Source organism: Miniopterus schreibersii, assembly GCF_964146895.1.
Source record: "Miniopterus schreibersii genome assembly, chromosome: 2".
Classification (NCBI taxonomy): Eukaryota; Metazoa; Chordata; class Mammalia; order Chiroptera; family Miniopteridae; genus Miniopterus; species Miniopterus schreibersii.
The window spans coordinates 87328411-87344198 of record NC_138102.1 but is presented as its reverse complement, the minus strand read 5'-3'; the positions used below and the strand labels follow the sequence as shown (position 1 = coordinate 87344198).

General features: G+C 36.9%; 1 protein-coding gene across 5 annotated transcripts in view; it reads left to right on the top strand.

Annotated features, from left to right (window-relative positions):
• DCLK1 (doublecortin like kinase 1) overlaps nucleotides 1–15788 on the top strand; it is a 430094-nt gene that overhangs the window by 16874 nt on the left and 397432 nt on the right. For all 5 annotated transcript variants that reach the window (XM_081129414.1, XM_081129413.1, XM_081129415.1 and 2 more), the window contains exon 3: nucleotides 8434–8780. In XM_081129414.1, the coding sequence (XP_080985540.1) occupies nucleotides 8434–8780 (347 nt within the window). The remainder of the gene's footprint in view (nucleotides 1–8433; nucleotides 8781–15788) is intronic.

Sequence of the window (15788 nt, the reverse complement as noted above, 5' to 3'; positions counted from 1 at the left end):
CCAGAGATGGCTGAGATTTTTCTGCCTATGTTTTCTTGTAGGATTTTTATGGTTTCACAACTTACATTTAAGTCTTTTGTCCATTTTGAGTTTATTCTTGTGTATGGTGTGATTGGTAGTCTAGTTTCATTTTTTTGCATGTCCTTGCCCAATTTTCCCAGTACCATTGTGTGTTCTTGCCTCCTTTGTCAAACATTAATTGAGCATAAAGGCTTAGCTCGATTTCTGGGTTCTCTTTTCTGTTCCACTGATCTATATTTCTATTCTGGTGCTAGTACTAGGCTGTTTTGATTACAGTGGCTTTGTAGTATAACTTGATATGTGGTATTGTGATCCCTCCAACTTTGTTCTTCTTTCTCAAGATTGCCGTGGCTATTCAGGATCTTTTTGGGTTCCATATAAATTTTTGGAGTGTTTATTCTATATCTGTGAAATATGCTGTTGGTATTTTAATAGAGATTGCATTGAATCTATACATTGCTTTGGGTAGTATGGACATTTTAGTGATGTTAATTCTTCCAATCCATGAACATGGTGTATTCTTCCAGTTGTTTATATCTTCCTCTATCTCTTTTTTCAACATCCTGTAGTTTTCCCAGTACACGTCCTTTACATCTTTGGTTATATTTATTCCTAAGTATCTTACTTTTTTTTTGTTGTAATGGTAAATGGGATTGCTTTTTCAGTTTCCCTTTCTGTGAGCTCACTATTGGTGTATAAAAATGCCACTGATTTCTGGGTGTTAATATTGTATTTTTCTACATTGCCAAATTCATTTATTAAATCTAGTAGTTTTTTAATGTAATCTTTAGGGTTTTTTATGTACAATATCATGTCATCTCCTAATCTTGAGAGTTTTACTTCCTCTTTTCCAATTTGTATGCCTTTTATTTCTTCTTCTTGTCTGATTGCTCTGGCTAGGACTTCCAGTACAATGTTGAGTAAGAATGGTGAAAGCAGACATCCCTGTTTTGTTCCTGTTCTTAGGGGAAATGCTTTTAGTTTTTGCCCATTGAGTATGATGTTGGCTGTAGGTTTGTCATATATGGTCTTTATTATGTTGAGGTATGATCCCTCTACTCCTACTTTGCTAAGAGTTTTTATCAAAAATGGGTGTTGGATTTTGGCAAATTCTTTTTCTGCATCTATTGATATGATCATGTGATTTTTGTCTTTAAATTTGTTTATGTGATGTATCACCTTTATTGATTTCCAAATATTGTACCAGCTGTGCATTCCTGGAATAAATCTCACTTGGTCATGGTGTATAGTCTTTTTAATATATTGCTGGATCTGATTTGCTAGTATTTTCTTAAGGATTTTAGCATCTATGTTCATCAGGGATATTCACTAGTAATTCTATTTCTTTGTAGTGTCTTTATTTGGTTTTGGAATTAGGCTAATACTGGCCTCATAAAAAGAGCTTGGAAGTGTTCCTTCCTCTTGGATTTTTGGGAATAATTTGAGGAGGATTGGTGTTGGTTCTTTGAATGTTTGATAAAACTCCCCTCTGAAGCCATCTGGACCGGGGCTTTTGTTTGCTGGGAGTTTTTTGATTACTACTTCAACTTCATCAGTAGTTATCAGCCTATTCAGGTTTTCTGACTCGTCCTGACTGAGTTTTGGAAGGTTGTATTTTTTAGGGAATTTGTCCATGTCATCCAGGTTATCCAGCTTGTTTGGTTTATAGTTGTTCATAATATTTTTTTACAACCCCTTGTATTTCTGTTGGATCAGTTGTTACTTCAGCCCTTTTGTTTCTTATTTTGTTCATTTGGGTCCTCTCTCTTTGCTACTTGGTAAGTCTGGTCAAAGGCTCATCAATCTTGTTTATCTTTTCAAAGAACCAGCTCTTGGTTTCATTGATCTTTTTATTATTGTTTTTTTTAGTCTCTGTTATTTATTTCCACTCTGATCTTTACTATTTCCTTCCTTCTACTTATTTGGGCTTTTCTTGTTGTTCTCTTTCTAATACTTTAAGTTATAGGGTTAGATAGTTTATTAGTATTTTTTCTTGTTTTTTGAGGTAGGCCTGTAGCACTACGAGTTTCCCTCTTAGGACTGCTTTCACTGTGTCCCATAGATTTTGGGTTGTGTGTTCATTTTCATTTGTTTCCAGGAAATTTTTGATTTCTTCCTTGATCTCTTTGGTTACCCATTCATTAGTTAATAACATATTACTTAGCTTTTATGTGTTTGAATGTTTTGTAGTGTTTTTATTGTAGTTGATTTCTAATTTCATTCCATTGTGATCTGAGAAGATGCTTTATATAATTTCAATCTTCTTGAAATTGTGGAGACTTGTTTCGTGTCCTAACCTGTGGTCTGTCTTTGAGAATATCCTTTGTGTAGTTGAGAATAATGTATACCCTGTATCTTTGGGGTGGGATATTCTGTAAATGTCAATTAATTTCATATGATCTAATGTGTCATTTTGGATCATTGTGTCCTTGTTGATTTTTTTGTGTAGAAGATATATCCAGTGATGTCACTGGGGTGTTAAAGTCTCCTGTATGATTGTATTGCTTTCAGTCTCTCCCTTTAAGTTCTCCAGAAGTTTTTTTATACTTGGGTGCTCCTAATATTGGGTGCATATTTGTTTACCAGGGTTATATCTTCTTGTTGGATCAACCTCTTTAGTATTAGGTAGTGACCTTCGTTTTTCTTGTTATGGCTTTCATTTTGAAGTCTATTTTGTTAGATATGAGTATTGCTACCCTAGCTTTTCTTCATTTCCATTAGCATGGAAAAATTTTTCCCACCCCTTCACTTTTATCCAGTGTGAGTCCTTTGTTCTGAGGTGGGTCTCTTGTAGGCAGCACATATGTGGGTCATGTTTTCATATCTATTCAGCTATCTTATGTCTTTTGATTGGAGCATTTAAGCCATTATTATTAATAGGTCCTTATTTATGGCCATTTTTTCTTTATGCCTGTGTTCGTCTCTTTATATTCCTTCTTCTTCTTATACCACCCCCTTAGCATTTCTTGGTGGTAATAAACTCTTTTAGTCTTTTTTGCCTGAGAAGCTCTTTATTTCACCTTCAATTTTTAATGGTAGCCTTGCTGGATAGAATAGTCTTGGATTCAGTTCCTTATTTTTAATTACTTTGAAACCTTCATGCCGCTCCCTTCTGGCCTAAAGTGTTTCTATTGAGAAATCAGCTGTCAGTCTAATGGGTCCTCCCTTGTAGGTAAGTTTGTATCTCTCTGTTGCTGCTTTTGAGATTCTTTATCTTAAATGTTTGTTGTTTATTATGATGTGTCTAGGTGTGGGTTTTTTGGGGATCATTTTGATTGGGATTCTCTGTTTTCTGAACTTAAGTGACTTTTTCCTTCACTAGGTTAGGGAAGTTGTCTCTCATTATTTCTTCAAACACGTTCTCTAACCTTTGCTTGAATTCTTCTCTTGACACCCCATGATGCGAATATTGTTACATTTCATGTTTTCCCAAAGCTCCCTTAAACGGTCTTCCTGCTTTTTAATTTATTTTCTAATTGCTACTCTGATTGGGTGTTATTTTCTACCTTGTCTCCAAATTCACTGATTCGGTCCTCAGCTTCATCTAATCTACTGTTGATTCATTCCAGTGTATTCTTTATTTCAGCTATGTCATTTCTCATTTCCAATTTATTCTTATTCAAGCTTATGAAGTTCTCATTAAGTTGCATGTAATTTTCACTAAGTTGCTTGAGCATCCTTAAAACCATTATTTTGAACTCTATATCTGATAAATTGCTTGCCTCTATTTCATCTAATTCTTTTTCTGGTGATTTCTCCTTTTCTTTCATTTGGGTGTTGTTTCTTTGTCTCCCCATTTTATTGTGCTGGTTGTCCAGGGTACCAGGTCAAGGCTGCAGAGTGTGAACAGGACCTCGTTTCTGGTCGTCCTGGGGCACCGGGTCTGGGAGCCAGGTCCTGATGGCAGGCCTGTGTGTCTGAGAGACCTTGGATCAAGATGGCAGGGCCAGGTGCACTAAGTCAAGGCTGTAGGCCAGGTTGGAAGGCAGGCTGGTCATGCTACATCAAGGAGTCAGGAAGGCAGGCAGGCAGACCTGGTGGGCTGTGTCAAGGAGACACAGTAGCAGGCAAGCAGGCAGGTTGGCAGGCCGTGCATGCTGCATCACGGATGTGCCACTGGTGGTAGGGGTCAGCAGGCCGGTCATGTGACCCCATCAAGGAGGCGGTCAGACAGGCAGGCAGTGCACACCCTGTTAAGGAAGCAGGCAGGTAAGCTGTGTGCCAGATCACTGAGGTGATACATTTGTCCCCAGGCACTAGTTCAGGCCCACCAGGTCACAGCATCAGGCCTGTGCGATAGCATATCTTCAGCCTTGGTGTCTGTGCTCTGGTCTCTGGTTTGGGGACACTGGGTTGGGGCTGCTCCCCACAACCTCCTCCTAAGGAGGACTGTGAGGATTCTCCAAAATGCACGCTCTCCACTCCCAATCAGAGAGAAGTTCCTGGCTGAGCAATGTGGCCACAGTGGCACCTCTTCCTGAACCCCCGGGGAGCTCCCACACTGACTGACAGATGCCCCCCCTCCCACACCTATGCACACACTCCCTCATGCACACCTAGTCTCATTCTCAGCTTTGGTCCGGTCCTCTCCACCACCCTTTTGGAAGTCCTATTTAGATTAACTTTCATTTTGTTGTTTCAGTATGAATTACACCATAAAACTTTGTTATGGCTGTGTACGTGACAAGAAGTATATAATTATAAATTTTATAATTATCAGTTATAAGTTTTTATAAGTAATTATAAGTTTTACTTCTTTTGTTATTTTTCAATGACCTTTAACACACATATCTCATGTTAGGAGTTGAATACAATCTCTGATGGTTTTCTACTCAAGAATATAACATATCTCTTAACTATCAGCCACAATAAGAAAGAGATTAAATAAATACTGGATATTCAAAGCTATTTGAACAAATCAAGACTATGTATTCTTCCCATTCAGAACAATTACAGTTTGTTAATATACAGTTATCAGTGACATTATCACATTTTTAAAAAGCTATATATTGTTTTGCAAAATCATAACTGAGTTAAAACAAAAACAGGATCTCTAGTGGTAGGGAAAAGTTCAGAATTATGACTAAAATAAAAGTAGCTAAGTCCGGCAGGGCGTGGCTCAGCATTTAAGCATTGACCTATGATCCAGGAGATTGTGGTTTGATTCCTGGTCAGGGCATATGCCCAGGATGCGGGCTAGATCCCCAGTTGGGGGCATGCAGGAGGCAGTGGATCAATGACTCTATCATCATTGATGTTTCTATCGCTCTCTCCCTCCCCCTTCCTCTCTCTGAAATCAGTAAAGATATACTAAAAAAATAAAAATAAAATAAAAGCTAAAATGTGGGGTAAAATATGTTCAATGTAAATTTATTTGCACAATTAAGTAGAAGCTTATTGACATAAGGAAACCCATCTTGACTTTTTCTGAATTCCTGAATAATATAGTAGATTTTAAACTACAGTACTGCATGGTGTATGATGTGGGTTTGGTGACCAGCTCCTTCCTCTCCCTTTAGCCGTCATTTTCCTCTTAGCACAATATTATTCATTATTGGGATCTCAGACTCTTCTCTAAGATTTCATTCCAGTCTTTTAGTCTGATAAACCAGCCGGAGGACCCTCAAAGTGACAGAACAGTTAAGTACAAGTTTCTTCTCATTGCCATTACTTGAAACAAACCAGTATTACTTTCTCAAAGTTGTTATGCTTTTAAGAATTTTCAGTGTGTTTTATTTAAGAAGGCGTGAAAAAAGAGTTTTCTCTTTCAACAAACCCATTCCATATTTTATGTGAGTACTTTAAAATTCTTCCTTTTTCTAATTTTTTTCTTTTCTAAAGTTAAAAAGTTTTCTTTGTTGAGGTATATACCACTCCATTCTTTTGTTTTAATTATTAACTGTAGTATATAAACTTAACAAATCGTTAGTCAATTGTGTATCTCCGAATAGCACAGAATTCTGACAGACTGGTTTTGCCAGCTACAGTATGGGTTGTGTGTCTTGTTGGGGAATGTTTGGGGCATTCTCACAATGAGGTGGAGCCAAAGTGATGTCTACTGGTAACTACATAACTAGAAACAATGAACACATATAATATAAAACCTGCTTACTGATTTCTAGTAATCTAATTTTTAATTTTCCTTTCAGGCTTACTGCAGCCTCAGATGATTTTCATTTGTGTAGCAATTTTATATATGAGATCATTTTGACCTTTACTATCTTATTTGATCTTCACCAAACCTGGTGAAATAAAAATGGCCACTGGGATAGCCTTCACTGACAGAAGAATAAGCTACCCCCAAGAAGACTAGGGGACTTGCCACAGTCACATATGTAGAGAGGCCAGGTATTGAGCCCAGACTTCCAGTTCTCTCTTCCCTCTGTCACATGCGCACTGTATCTCCACAGAGCTTTCAGAAACACCACTGTTCTTTCAGTCCCCATATGTTTGTTTGTTTATTTTTAAATACGTTTTTATTGATCTTAGATAGGAAGGGAGAGGGAGAGAGAGAGAAACATCAATGTGAGAGAAGCATCGATCAGCTGCCTCCTGCATACACTTGACAAGAGATGGAGCCCACAACCTGGGCATATGCCCTGTCCAGGAATCGAAATGGCGACCTTCTGGTCCATGGGACAACATTTAGCCAACTGAGTCACGCAACCTGGACACCCGTGTGTATGTTTTTGAAATCTGCATAAATCGTGAGAACAGCATTGTTGGGACCAATCATGATCTGCTAGGTGAATGGAAAAGGGGATTGCTAAAGTGGTACTATTTGTACCACTCCATAGTGTATAAACATGCATTAGAGTATATTTTTAAAACATTTGCAAAATAAATATTTGATAACCTGTATAACTGTGCTTTTCTATTTTTGAAGCCCTAGTTCAGTTATCTTTATGTGAATACTTATCCTGTGACCTTGGATGCTTGCACTATTAATTTTAAAATAGGAAAAGGGTTTAGGTAAAAGTATATAGGCTGTGTAGCATTAATCTAGGTCACTTTACTTGCAATTATGAAGGCTTTTTTGCATTTTTACATATTTCCAGTTACAAAGACTTATTAACACAGAAAAAAATTATAAAAATCTTTAATTTCAAAATGCTTTGACTAACTTTATGAAATATGTGTATATAAGATCAGTCATTTTATAATTTGTCATTGCTTGGAAAGTGTATTACTTTTTGTGTGTGTGATCCACATCTACTTAGTAGTCTGAGTAGTATTCTCATTGAACTTCTCTATTAAGGAGTCATTTTTAATAAAATTTTTATTTATTTTCTTTTTAGCTTTATTGGTGTATAATTTACAAATAAAATGGTAAGATATTTAAAGTGCACATTGTGATGATTTGATATATGTATACATTGTGAATCCCCCCTACTTAACTAACATATTCTGTCACCTCACATATTTTATCTCTTTTTGTGAGAACATTTAAGTCCTACTTTCTTAGAAAGAACTCTCTCTTTTATACTATATAGTGTTATCAACTGTAGTCACCATGTTTTACATTAGTTCCTCCGTTCTTATTCATCTTATATAATTATATATGTTTTAGAGTCAGTTTATGATACTACAGTTTGTAAGCTGACCACTCTCAAAACCTTTTATCTATAAACAGTTGTGAATTGGCTTCCTAGTGTGTGCGATTCACCGTGCTTGGCCCTGCCTAAGTGGGAGAAGAGGAAGGGTGATTATTTTGCTTACTTTTAGTTTTACAAAATGTTTAGCAAACAGTCCCATCAAATTTATAAATTACATAGCTATTTTACGAAGTGTTTTTCTGACCCAGTTTTAGATTTTACATTATTTCAGGTGACAAATATAGGTACCTCTGATTTTGAAGTTTTCTGCAAATATAAATATTTCTAAATTTCAAAGAATACTTTCTATTTTGAATTCAGTTTTATACCTTTCTGAGGTGTACTGATTAACAATATTTCCATCACCAATCTGAAGATGAAGAAAGGGAGGAATGATGATCCCCCTCGTCCCCCCACCCCCAGGCTACCAATCTGTTTCTGACAGAGCTAAAGTAGAAGTCAAAAATATCTCTTTTGGCCCAGCCGGGCGTAGCTCAGCGGTTGAGCATCGACCTAGGATCCAGGCGATCAGGGTTCGATTACCAGTCAGGGCACATGCCCAGGTTGTGGGCTGCAGCCGATCAATGACTCTCTCATCATTGATGTTTCTATCCCTCTCTCTCCCTCTCCTTTCCTCTCTCTGAAGTCAATAAAGACATATTAAAAAAAAATTTCTTTTTCATTAAGCATTAATCATGTTTCCATTGTTTAAAAAGTCACAACTAACTCTTCCTTCTAAGTAGAAAAGAAAAAAAAGAAAGACTATGAAAAAAGGAGTTTACTTTAGAGTAAATTTAAATATATTTCTCTTTCTTAGGAGAGAGTTATGTGTGTGGCTCAATAGAGCCCTTCAAGAAACTGGAATACACCAAGAATGTGAACCCCAACTGGTCTGTGAATGTGAAGACCACCTCAGCATCCCGGGCAGTGTCATCACTGGCTACTGCCAAAGGGAGCCCTTTGGAGGTGCGGGAGAATAAGGATTTCATTCGGCCCAAACTTGTCACCATCATCAGAAGTGGGGTGAAGCCACGGAAAGCTGTCCGGATTCTGCTGAACAAGAAAACCGCTCATTCCTTTGAGCAGGTTCTCACTGATATAACTGACGCCATCAAGCTGGACTCGGGAGTGGTGAAACGCTTGTACACTCTGGATGGGAAACAGGTAAGAGAAGTGATGTGACCTTAACTTTATAGGCAAGAACCAGGGAAGTGGGGAATTTATGTGGCATGTGGTGGGAATCTGAAACATACATTTCCTGACTTTTAAAGAGCTGAGTAATTTAGTCAACAAATACATAGGTGTTGGCCTCAAACCAGTCCAAGAATAGTGTTAGACAGGATTAACCATAGGAATAAAGTAAAAATGCCTATCTTTGCAGCTTAAATAATTATCCAGAGATTTCTGCTTTTTCAGTTATTAATTGCTTAACATATGGTGCTTTTTAGCCATCTGTTTTTAATTTTGTCATATACTAATGTCTTATAGCCTTGAACATGTCTGAGATTTAGAGGTAAACTGACCAATAGAGAAAAATCTAAATCCTTTCTTTGGCTTAAATCTTTTATAAAATTTACTGTCTCAGTAATGTTTACTAGTGAGATTTATTTAAATTTTATAGATTTTAAGTACATATCTAAGGAATAAAGTATTTCCATCTGGATGGAATATTTCTAGAATATTATAACCTTATTTTGAAAATATAATTTCAGAATTAAAATGAAGGGAGTCTCTTCAGCTATGGAATATACATCAATTGACTTGTATGACTGGATATTTTAATGTGAAGTGCTCAGATGAATTTAAAGGAAGTCTTATGTGAACTTTTGCAAAAGCTTGACCGAACCTTGATGTGCACTGAATAAAAAAATACAAATATATGTACAGTGAGATTCTCTAGTCTTTGAGAGTTTATCAATATTTTTTTGTTTAAGATCATAAGTTTTAGCATACTATCTTTGCTTGAAATTTAGTTTTTAATGTGGATCTATCCAAATGCTTTTTAAAAATTATTTTGAGGGATAATCAGAATAATTTGTGCATACAGTACATATTAAAAATCAAATCTAGATTCATAAATTAAAAGGTTGATTTTATTAAATAGAATAATGTAAGTTCTTGAAGGCTAACACATTCAAACTATGAATTAGAAAGAGATACAAATACTAGAAAGAATGTTAGTTGTGAAAGAATTCTTCCCCTGGGGATCTATTCAAATGCTCTAAGTTATAAAATTGATTAGGAAAGAAGGAATATCTGCGAGTTGTTTGTTTATATTCACCAATCTTCTGCTTGTCTCATAAAACTTCTCCCAAGTGTCATGTGGATAAGGATTCTATAGAATGAAACTCTTGGTTTTCTCGATCTAGGACAGTCATAGCCTGAATGTCACCAATATATCAGTGATCAAAAAGTCCACTGCTGGATTGTCAGTTATAGCAACAATAAGATGGTCAGGTTTGCATTTAAACATTTAAGCCCTTCAGAGGTTCCTTCTGTAATGAGTGACACAACCATTTCGTAGTTCTGCATCTTCGTGTATTGAGTTTCTCAAGATGGGAGTTACCTGTTCTCATAAAAGTAAAATTTACAACGAAGAATACATGTTGGTAAATCCTCTTCCTTCCCATTCACCTCAGAGTTTTGTAGGCTCCAAAATGCTACACACTGAATTTAAAAGTCAGCTTTAGCTATTTTAGTAAACTTTGTCATTAACTGATCACTTGTGTATTCTAAAAATGAGTTTCTAGAATAAGTACTTTGATGTTCTTAATTGTTTTCTTCTTTTTAGAAATTTATGTAGTGTCTGTATTTTATAATGGCTGATTTTTCTGTGGTTTACATTTAATAACCCAATGTAATGAAAAAAAAAGTCAAGGTTTAATATCAAAAGACCAAGATTCAAATCTCTATTCAGCCACAGATTATTTATGTTTTTAACAAATTACTTAATTGAGCATCATTATACACATCAGTAAAACATGGATAAAATGATCATCTCTGTTTCATAGAGTAGTACTTGAGGGATCAACATGATAATACATATGAAAGTAATTTTTAACTATATTAATAATATGATAGCTTTCTTGAGCATTATTCTATTTTTTAATATCTTTTTATTGACTTTTAGAGAGAGAGGAAGGGAGAGGGAAAAAGAAAAACATCGAAGTGAGAGAAAAACATTGATCAGTTGCCTCCTGTATACACCCTGACCAGAGACTGAACCTGCAACCTGGGCACGTGTCCTGACCGGGAATTGAACCTGCAGCCTTGTGGTGCAAGGGATGACGCTCAGCCAACTGAGCCACACTAGTCAAGGCTTTAGCATTATTCTAAATGCTTTGTATGTATTATCATGATGAATCATCATAGTTTTGATTATTATCCCTATTTAACAGAACAGAATAGTAAGGTGCAGAATTTGTTTAAAAAAAATCCTAACATGTCTAAATAGATATAAATGACAGAGTTAGCATTTGAACCAGTCTCTCTCCAGAGCTTGTGCTCATAACCACTGTGCCATAAGCACCAAACAGATGTACTGAGAAGAGTTTTTAAATGAGTATTGTGTCCAAAAAATATCATCTGAAAGATGTTCTCTATGTATTTTTCTCCTGTAGTCATTCTACTGACCGTTGTATTCAACTGTTGTTGTTTTGTTGTTGCTGAGCATTCAGTTTGCTGTTGTGGTGTTTTCTTCATTGTGGCATGCTCTTTTCCTAGCAAGAATACTGAAAAGCTGCAGAGGAGTTGGATGATAAAGTGGAAAGAATATAAAACGTTTTGCTTAAAGGAACAAAAATGCTTCCTCATGGGCCCCAGGAATCTTTAGAATTGTTTCTGTTCAGAAGAGAAATCTGCCTCCCATGAGAGGTTTGTTAGGATTCATTGACATCCTTGCAGAGACCAAGGCCTAATAATTCTCTTAGAAGAAACCCAAGCCTTCCTGTGTCTTGAGGCTCTGCCATAGTAATGGGGGCACGTGGTGCTGCCACCATCTGACTTTGCCCACAGTGGCGTAGGGCTCCATGTGCTGTCATAGGACATCGCCCTTAAGATTGCTTATTCCACCTCTTTCTTTCTTTAATAGTGTAACTGAATCCTTGTACCAACTCTATAAACAGCATGGGAAATCCAGTGCCCAATAAAGTTTTTAAAGGTAAATTTTGGGGAGGATTGAAAATAAAATTGTTTTAAAAAAAATCAGTTGCTTGAGTGCTTTGTGTAAATGAGTAGAGAGGAAGATATACAACCTTTTCAGATTGCCTCATGCATCCTGTAGATGTGTCCACTGGATGGAAACCAGTGATGCTGGGATTCCTGGCAATGGCACCGTGGGAGCCGTGCCTGCTGATACGTATGTTACGCAGAGATGGCACCAGACCCTGTGCCATTTTCACTCCTCCCTGCTCCACTCAGCCTCTTGGGTTTGCTTTAAGCCCTAACCTAAGAGTTCATTACACAGTGCTGTTTTGAGTTTTTTCTCTGACATAAGGAATCATTGTACTGGAAATGCTGTACCACTTAGAAGGCATTTTGCAGGGAGCTGCAATTTCTGCACAGGACCCTGGTGGCTCATGAGAGGCCTATTTGTGAGCAAACTCTTTCTAATTATTTCAACTCCATTTTCTTATTCAGGCCATTGAAACTTCAATGAAAGTTTGCCTTCTGCTTCCCCTCCCCTTCATACCTCTCAGGGGGCCTCTGCTCACCTTGTGATCAGGCACTTTTGCTAGAATGGCTGGGAGGTCAAATAAATACTTGCTGTGTCTTAATTTTAGTGGTGTAAGCTTATCTGGGTCTTGATTAAGGACCCCCAAAGAAGGAAAGAAGCCATTTTCCAGCTGTAGGTTACAATCCCATCCCCTTCCTCCACATCTGAGGGGAGGCTTTGTGAGGTGTAATAATCATTCCCTTTTGTCCCGTCTAGGCTGCGGATGTTGGGATTTTCCGTGGATTATTCACTCACCCTGCCAGACAGCTACTCTCAGAAATCATTTGGAGTGTGATTATTTTTTAAGTGATCAAAATAGCTCAAAAGTATAAGATTTGCAGCAAAGATATACTTGCATATCTCCTGACTCCTTTTTTTGGAACAGCTAATCTGGCTGTTTTGAGCTGCTAAATCTTCTAAATCTGTGATTCCTGAATCCTTGCTTAGAAATATAAACCACAGCAAGTCTTAGAACAGCTAGTGCCTAAGCAGGCAATTTATACTGTAAAGTTCATAGAAAAGGCACTTCCTAATGATCCCTCTTTCCCCACTAAAATATAGTAAGAGTTCAAAATAGTATCGAAATTGTATAGCAATTTTGATAAACTAGATTGCTCTTTAATTGGAAAATACATGCATATTCTCATCTACTCATCAACACTGAGGATCTGTGCAAAATAGTGTATTTTAGTGGAAGAGGAAGAACTCAAGGCTGATATATTTTTATCTTATAGGCATTTCATGTGTCATGTACTTTGTAAAACCCACCACTGCTAACATGCTAGAGTAAGCAAACAATCTGTTGTCTTTCTGATATGGAAAACACTAGGAATCACTCAGCTGAAGTAAAGATACCCATAAACTGATTTAGATGATAAACTGTAAGAACAGGCATTATACATGCTGCCTTAGTCCATTTGGGCTGCTACAGCAAATACCACAGACTGTGTGGCTTATGTATAACAGAAACTTATTTCTCACAGTTCTGGAGGCTGGAAGTCTAATATCAAGGAGTCAGAGATTTGGCCTGGTGAGAATGCACTTCCTGGTTCATAGAAAACCACTCTTTTGCAGTGTTCTCTCATGGCAGGAGAGGCTAGGGAGCTCTGGCACATTTTTCATGAATGGGATTTTGCACTAATCCCATCCATGAGGGCTTCATCCACAAGACCTAATCATCTCTCAAAGGCCCTGTCTCCTCCTAATACAATAACCTTGGGGGTTGTGTTTCAACGTGTGAATTTTTGGAGACACAAACGTTCAAACCATAGCAGCTGCCAAGTAAAGGAAGTCCCAGTATCTGTCAATAAATTAATTAGTTACTATGTCTTCTCTGTATGTTTTGATCATTGATTCCCTTTCCCTATTATAAACATAAAGCTCAAAAGATGCTTGTAAATGAGTCATAATAATTTCAGCAGTTTATTTTATGTAACTAGTATATGAGTTTGGTAGTGATGATCAATAGGAATCTATCAACCAGATATCACAAAATGGTCTTTGGTTTTCCTTTTGGTTTTTAATACCTAATTCTAATCTGAAGTGAAAGTAATTTGGCTCACACTTGAGTTTAGAGAGTCAAGAATATTTCTACCCCTTACAAGTTAAAAAAGTGGTATACATTACTGCTACATCTGACCTTGGCTATGGCAATTAATGAACATAGAAAATGGGAAAAACAGAGGTTTCCAAATGAAAAGGAAGGAAATTAGGATGTGATATGATTTGGTTGGACTGGAAAAGGAGATTTTCTGTAGCTGTTCTATAGCTGTTGGTAATAGTGGCTATTTTAACAATAAAGCTGTGACAGCTCTAATTAGCATTTTTCCTTTAAGCATATTTAAACCGTCATTCTTGGTATACAGATGTTTTACTATTATGATTTGGTATATTATCTATGTTGTGAGCATGAATGTAACACCTTTTAGTTTTGTTTGCAATTGATGTAAAAAACAAACAGTTGATACATATTATTTAGCTTACATTTTAAAATGTCAAATTAAAAAGTTCTACAGAAGCTCAGAGCATATGTAAAACCATCCTCATGATTTGCTAGATTTCTGAATTGATGGAAAATCAAAGGAAAAGGAGCTGAAAAATAATTATGATACTTTACTTAGGGAATTAACTTGTCCAGAATAGAATGTGTTATTTTTGGTTACATACCTTTGGTTGATTTTCAGGATTTATAAGCTATACCTGTCCTTATGTAGATAGTAATCCCCCCAAGCTGGGAAGAGTTAAGGCCTTTTTTAACAGTTTGAGCTCCTCTGGCAATGTAATTAATTATGGGCACTTGCAGTGATTTATATTTTTAAGGCTCAGATTAGTTTTAGCAAAAGTCAATTTTCTTTAAATTGAATTCTAATTTACTATAAAACAAATTCAAACTTACTGAAGTTGTGCTCCCTGAAGCACCCCCTCTAGTATGCTGCAGGCAGTTTGGCCACTTGTTTAAGACTGTGGACTGTGTGTTTTGGTGACTTCTGGTTTTGCAAAGGGTGAGAGCCTTAATTTGGCCTATGAGCCTCCTCTCCCCTGAGGGAGCACGTTTGAGTGACTGAAAGAACTTGGACTTTCAAGTCTGGGCCTGCACTCAGATTTCAGTCTGAACAATCCAGCTGGATTAAGTTTCTTATTCAGGCCTGGAAAATTAAGTTAGTTCCCCAGTTAACTAATTATTGAAGTTTTAAAATTCTGTACATTAAATTTGTTTAGTTATGCTGTAATTTACACATAGATATGTGCACAACATAATATAGAGGAAAAACACTAGTTTTTATAGACTAGTTTCAAACATACATTTAAGACTGATAGACTTAAGTTTAAGTCTGTCCGCTACCCCTAGCCACAGTGGAATCTATTCTCCCATTAGGAAGAGTTAATTCTTGGGTACTTCTCAGTTTTCTCATCTGTATAATGGGAATAATAATGCCTGCTTTATAAATTGTCATGATGATTTAACAAAACAATCCATGTGACAAACTTATACATCTCATTGAATCATCACCACAGCTCTGCAAAGCCAGAATCTTCTCATTTCTCAAGATTCAGCTCAAGTGTGGCCTCATCTATGAAACATTTGCTGACTTCCCCATGCAGAACTGACAGCTCCCTCTCCTGGGGCTCTGCTAACGATCCACTATAGGCAGCCCCACAGTTCTTGATTATGCTGCTGACTATTGATATGCCTGTCTCTTCCATCAGAATTCATAGATGAGGCTAGGGTCAGTGTTCTATTGGCCTCTGTATCTCTAGGACCTGACCTGGTAAATGCTTGTTCAATAAACAATTGAATGACTAAATGACTGAGCAATTGACCGTTTCCCATGGGTTATACCTTTAGTGCAGTGCTTCCAGAGTACTAACAGATCATGGCCATTTAGGAGCTGATTCATCACCCTGGTGGTACTCTCTGCAGGGGACCCACAAATTGTAAGTTGCTCATCATGGTGCTT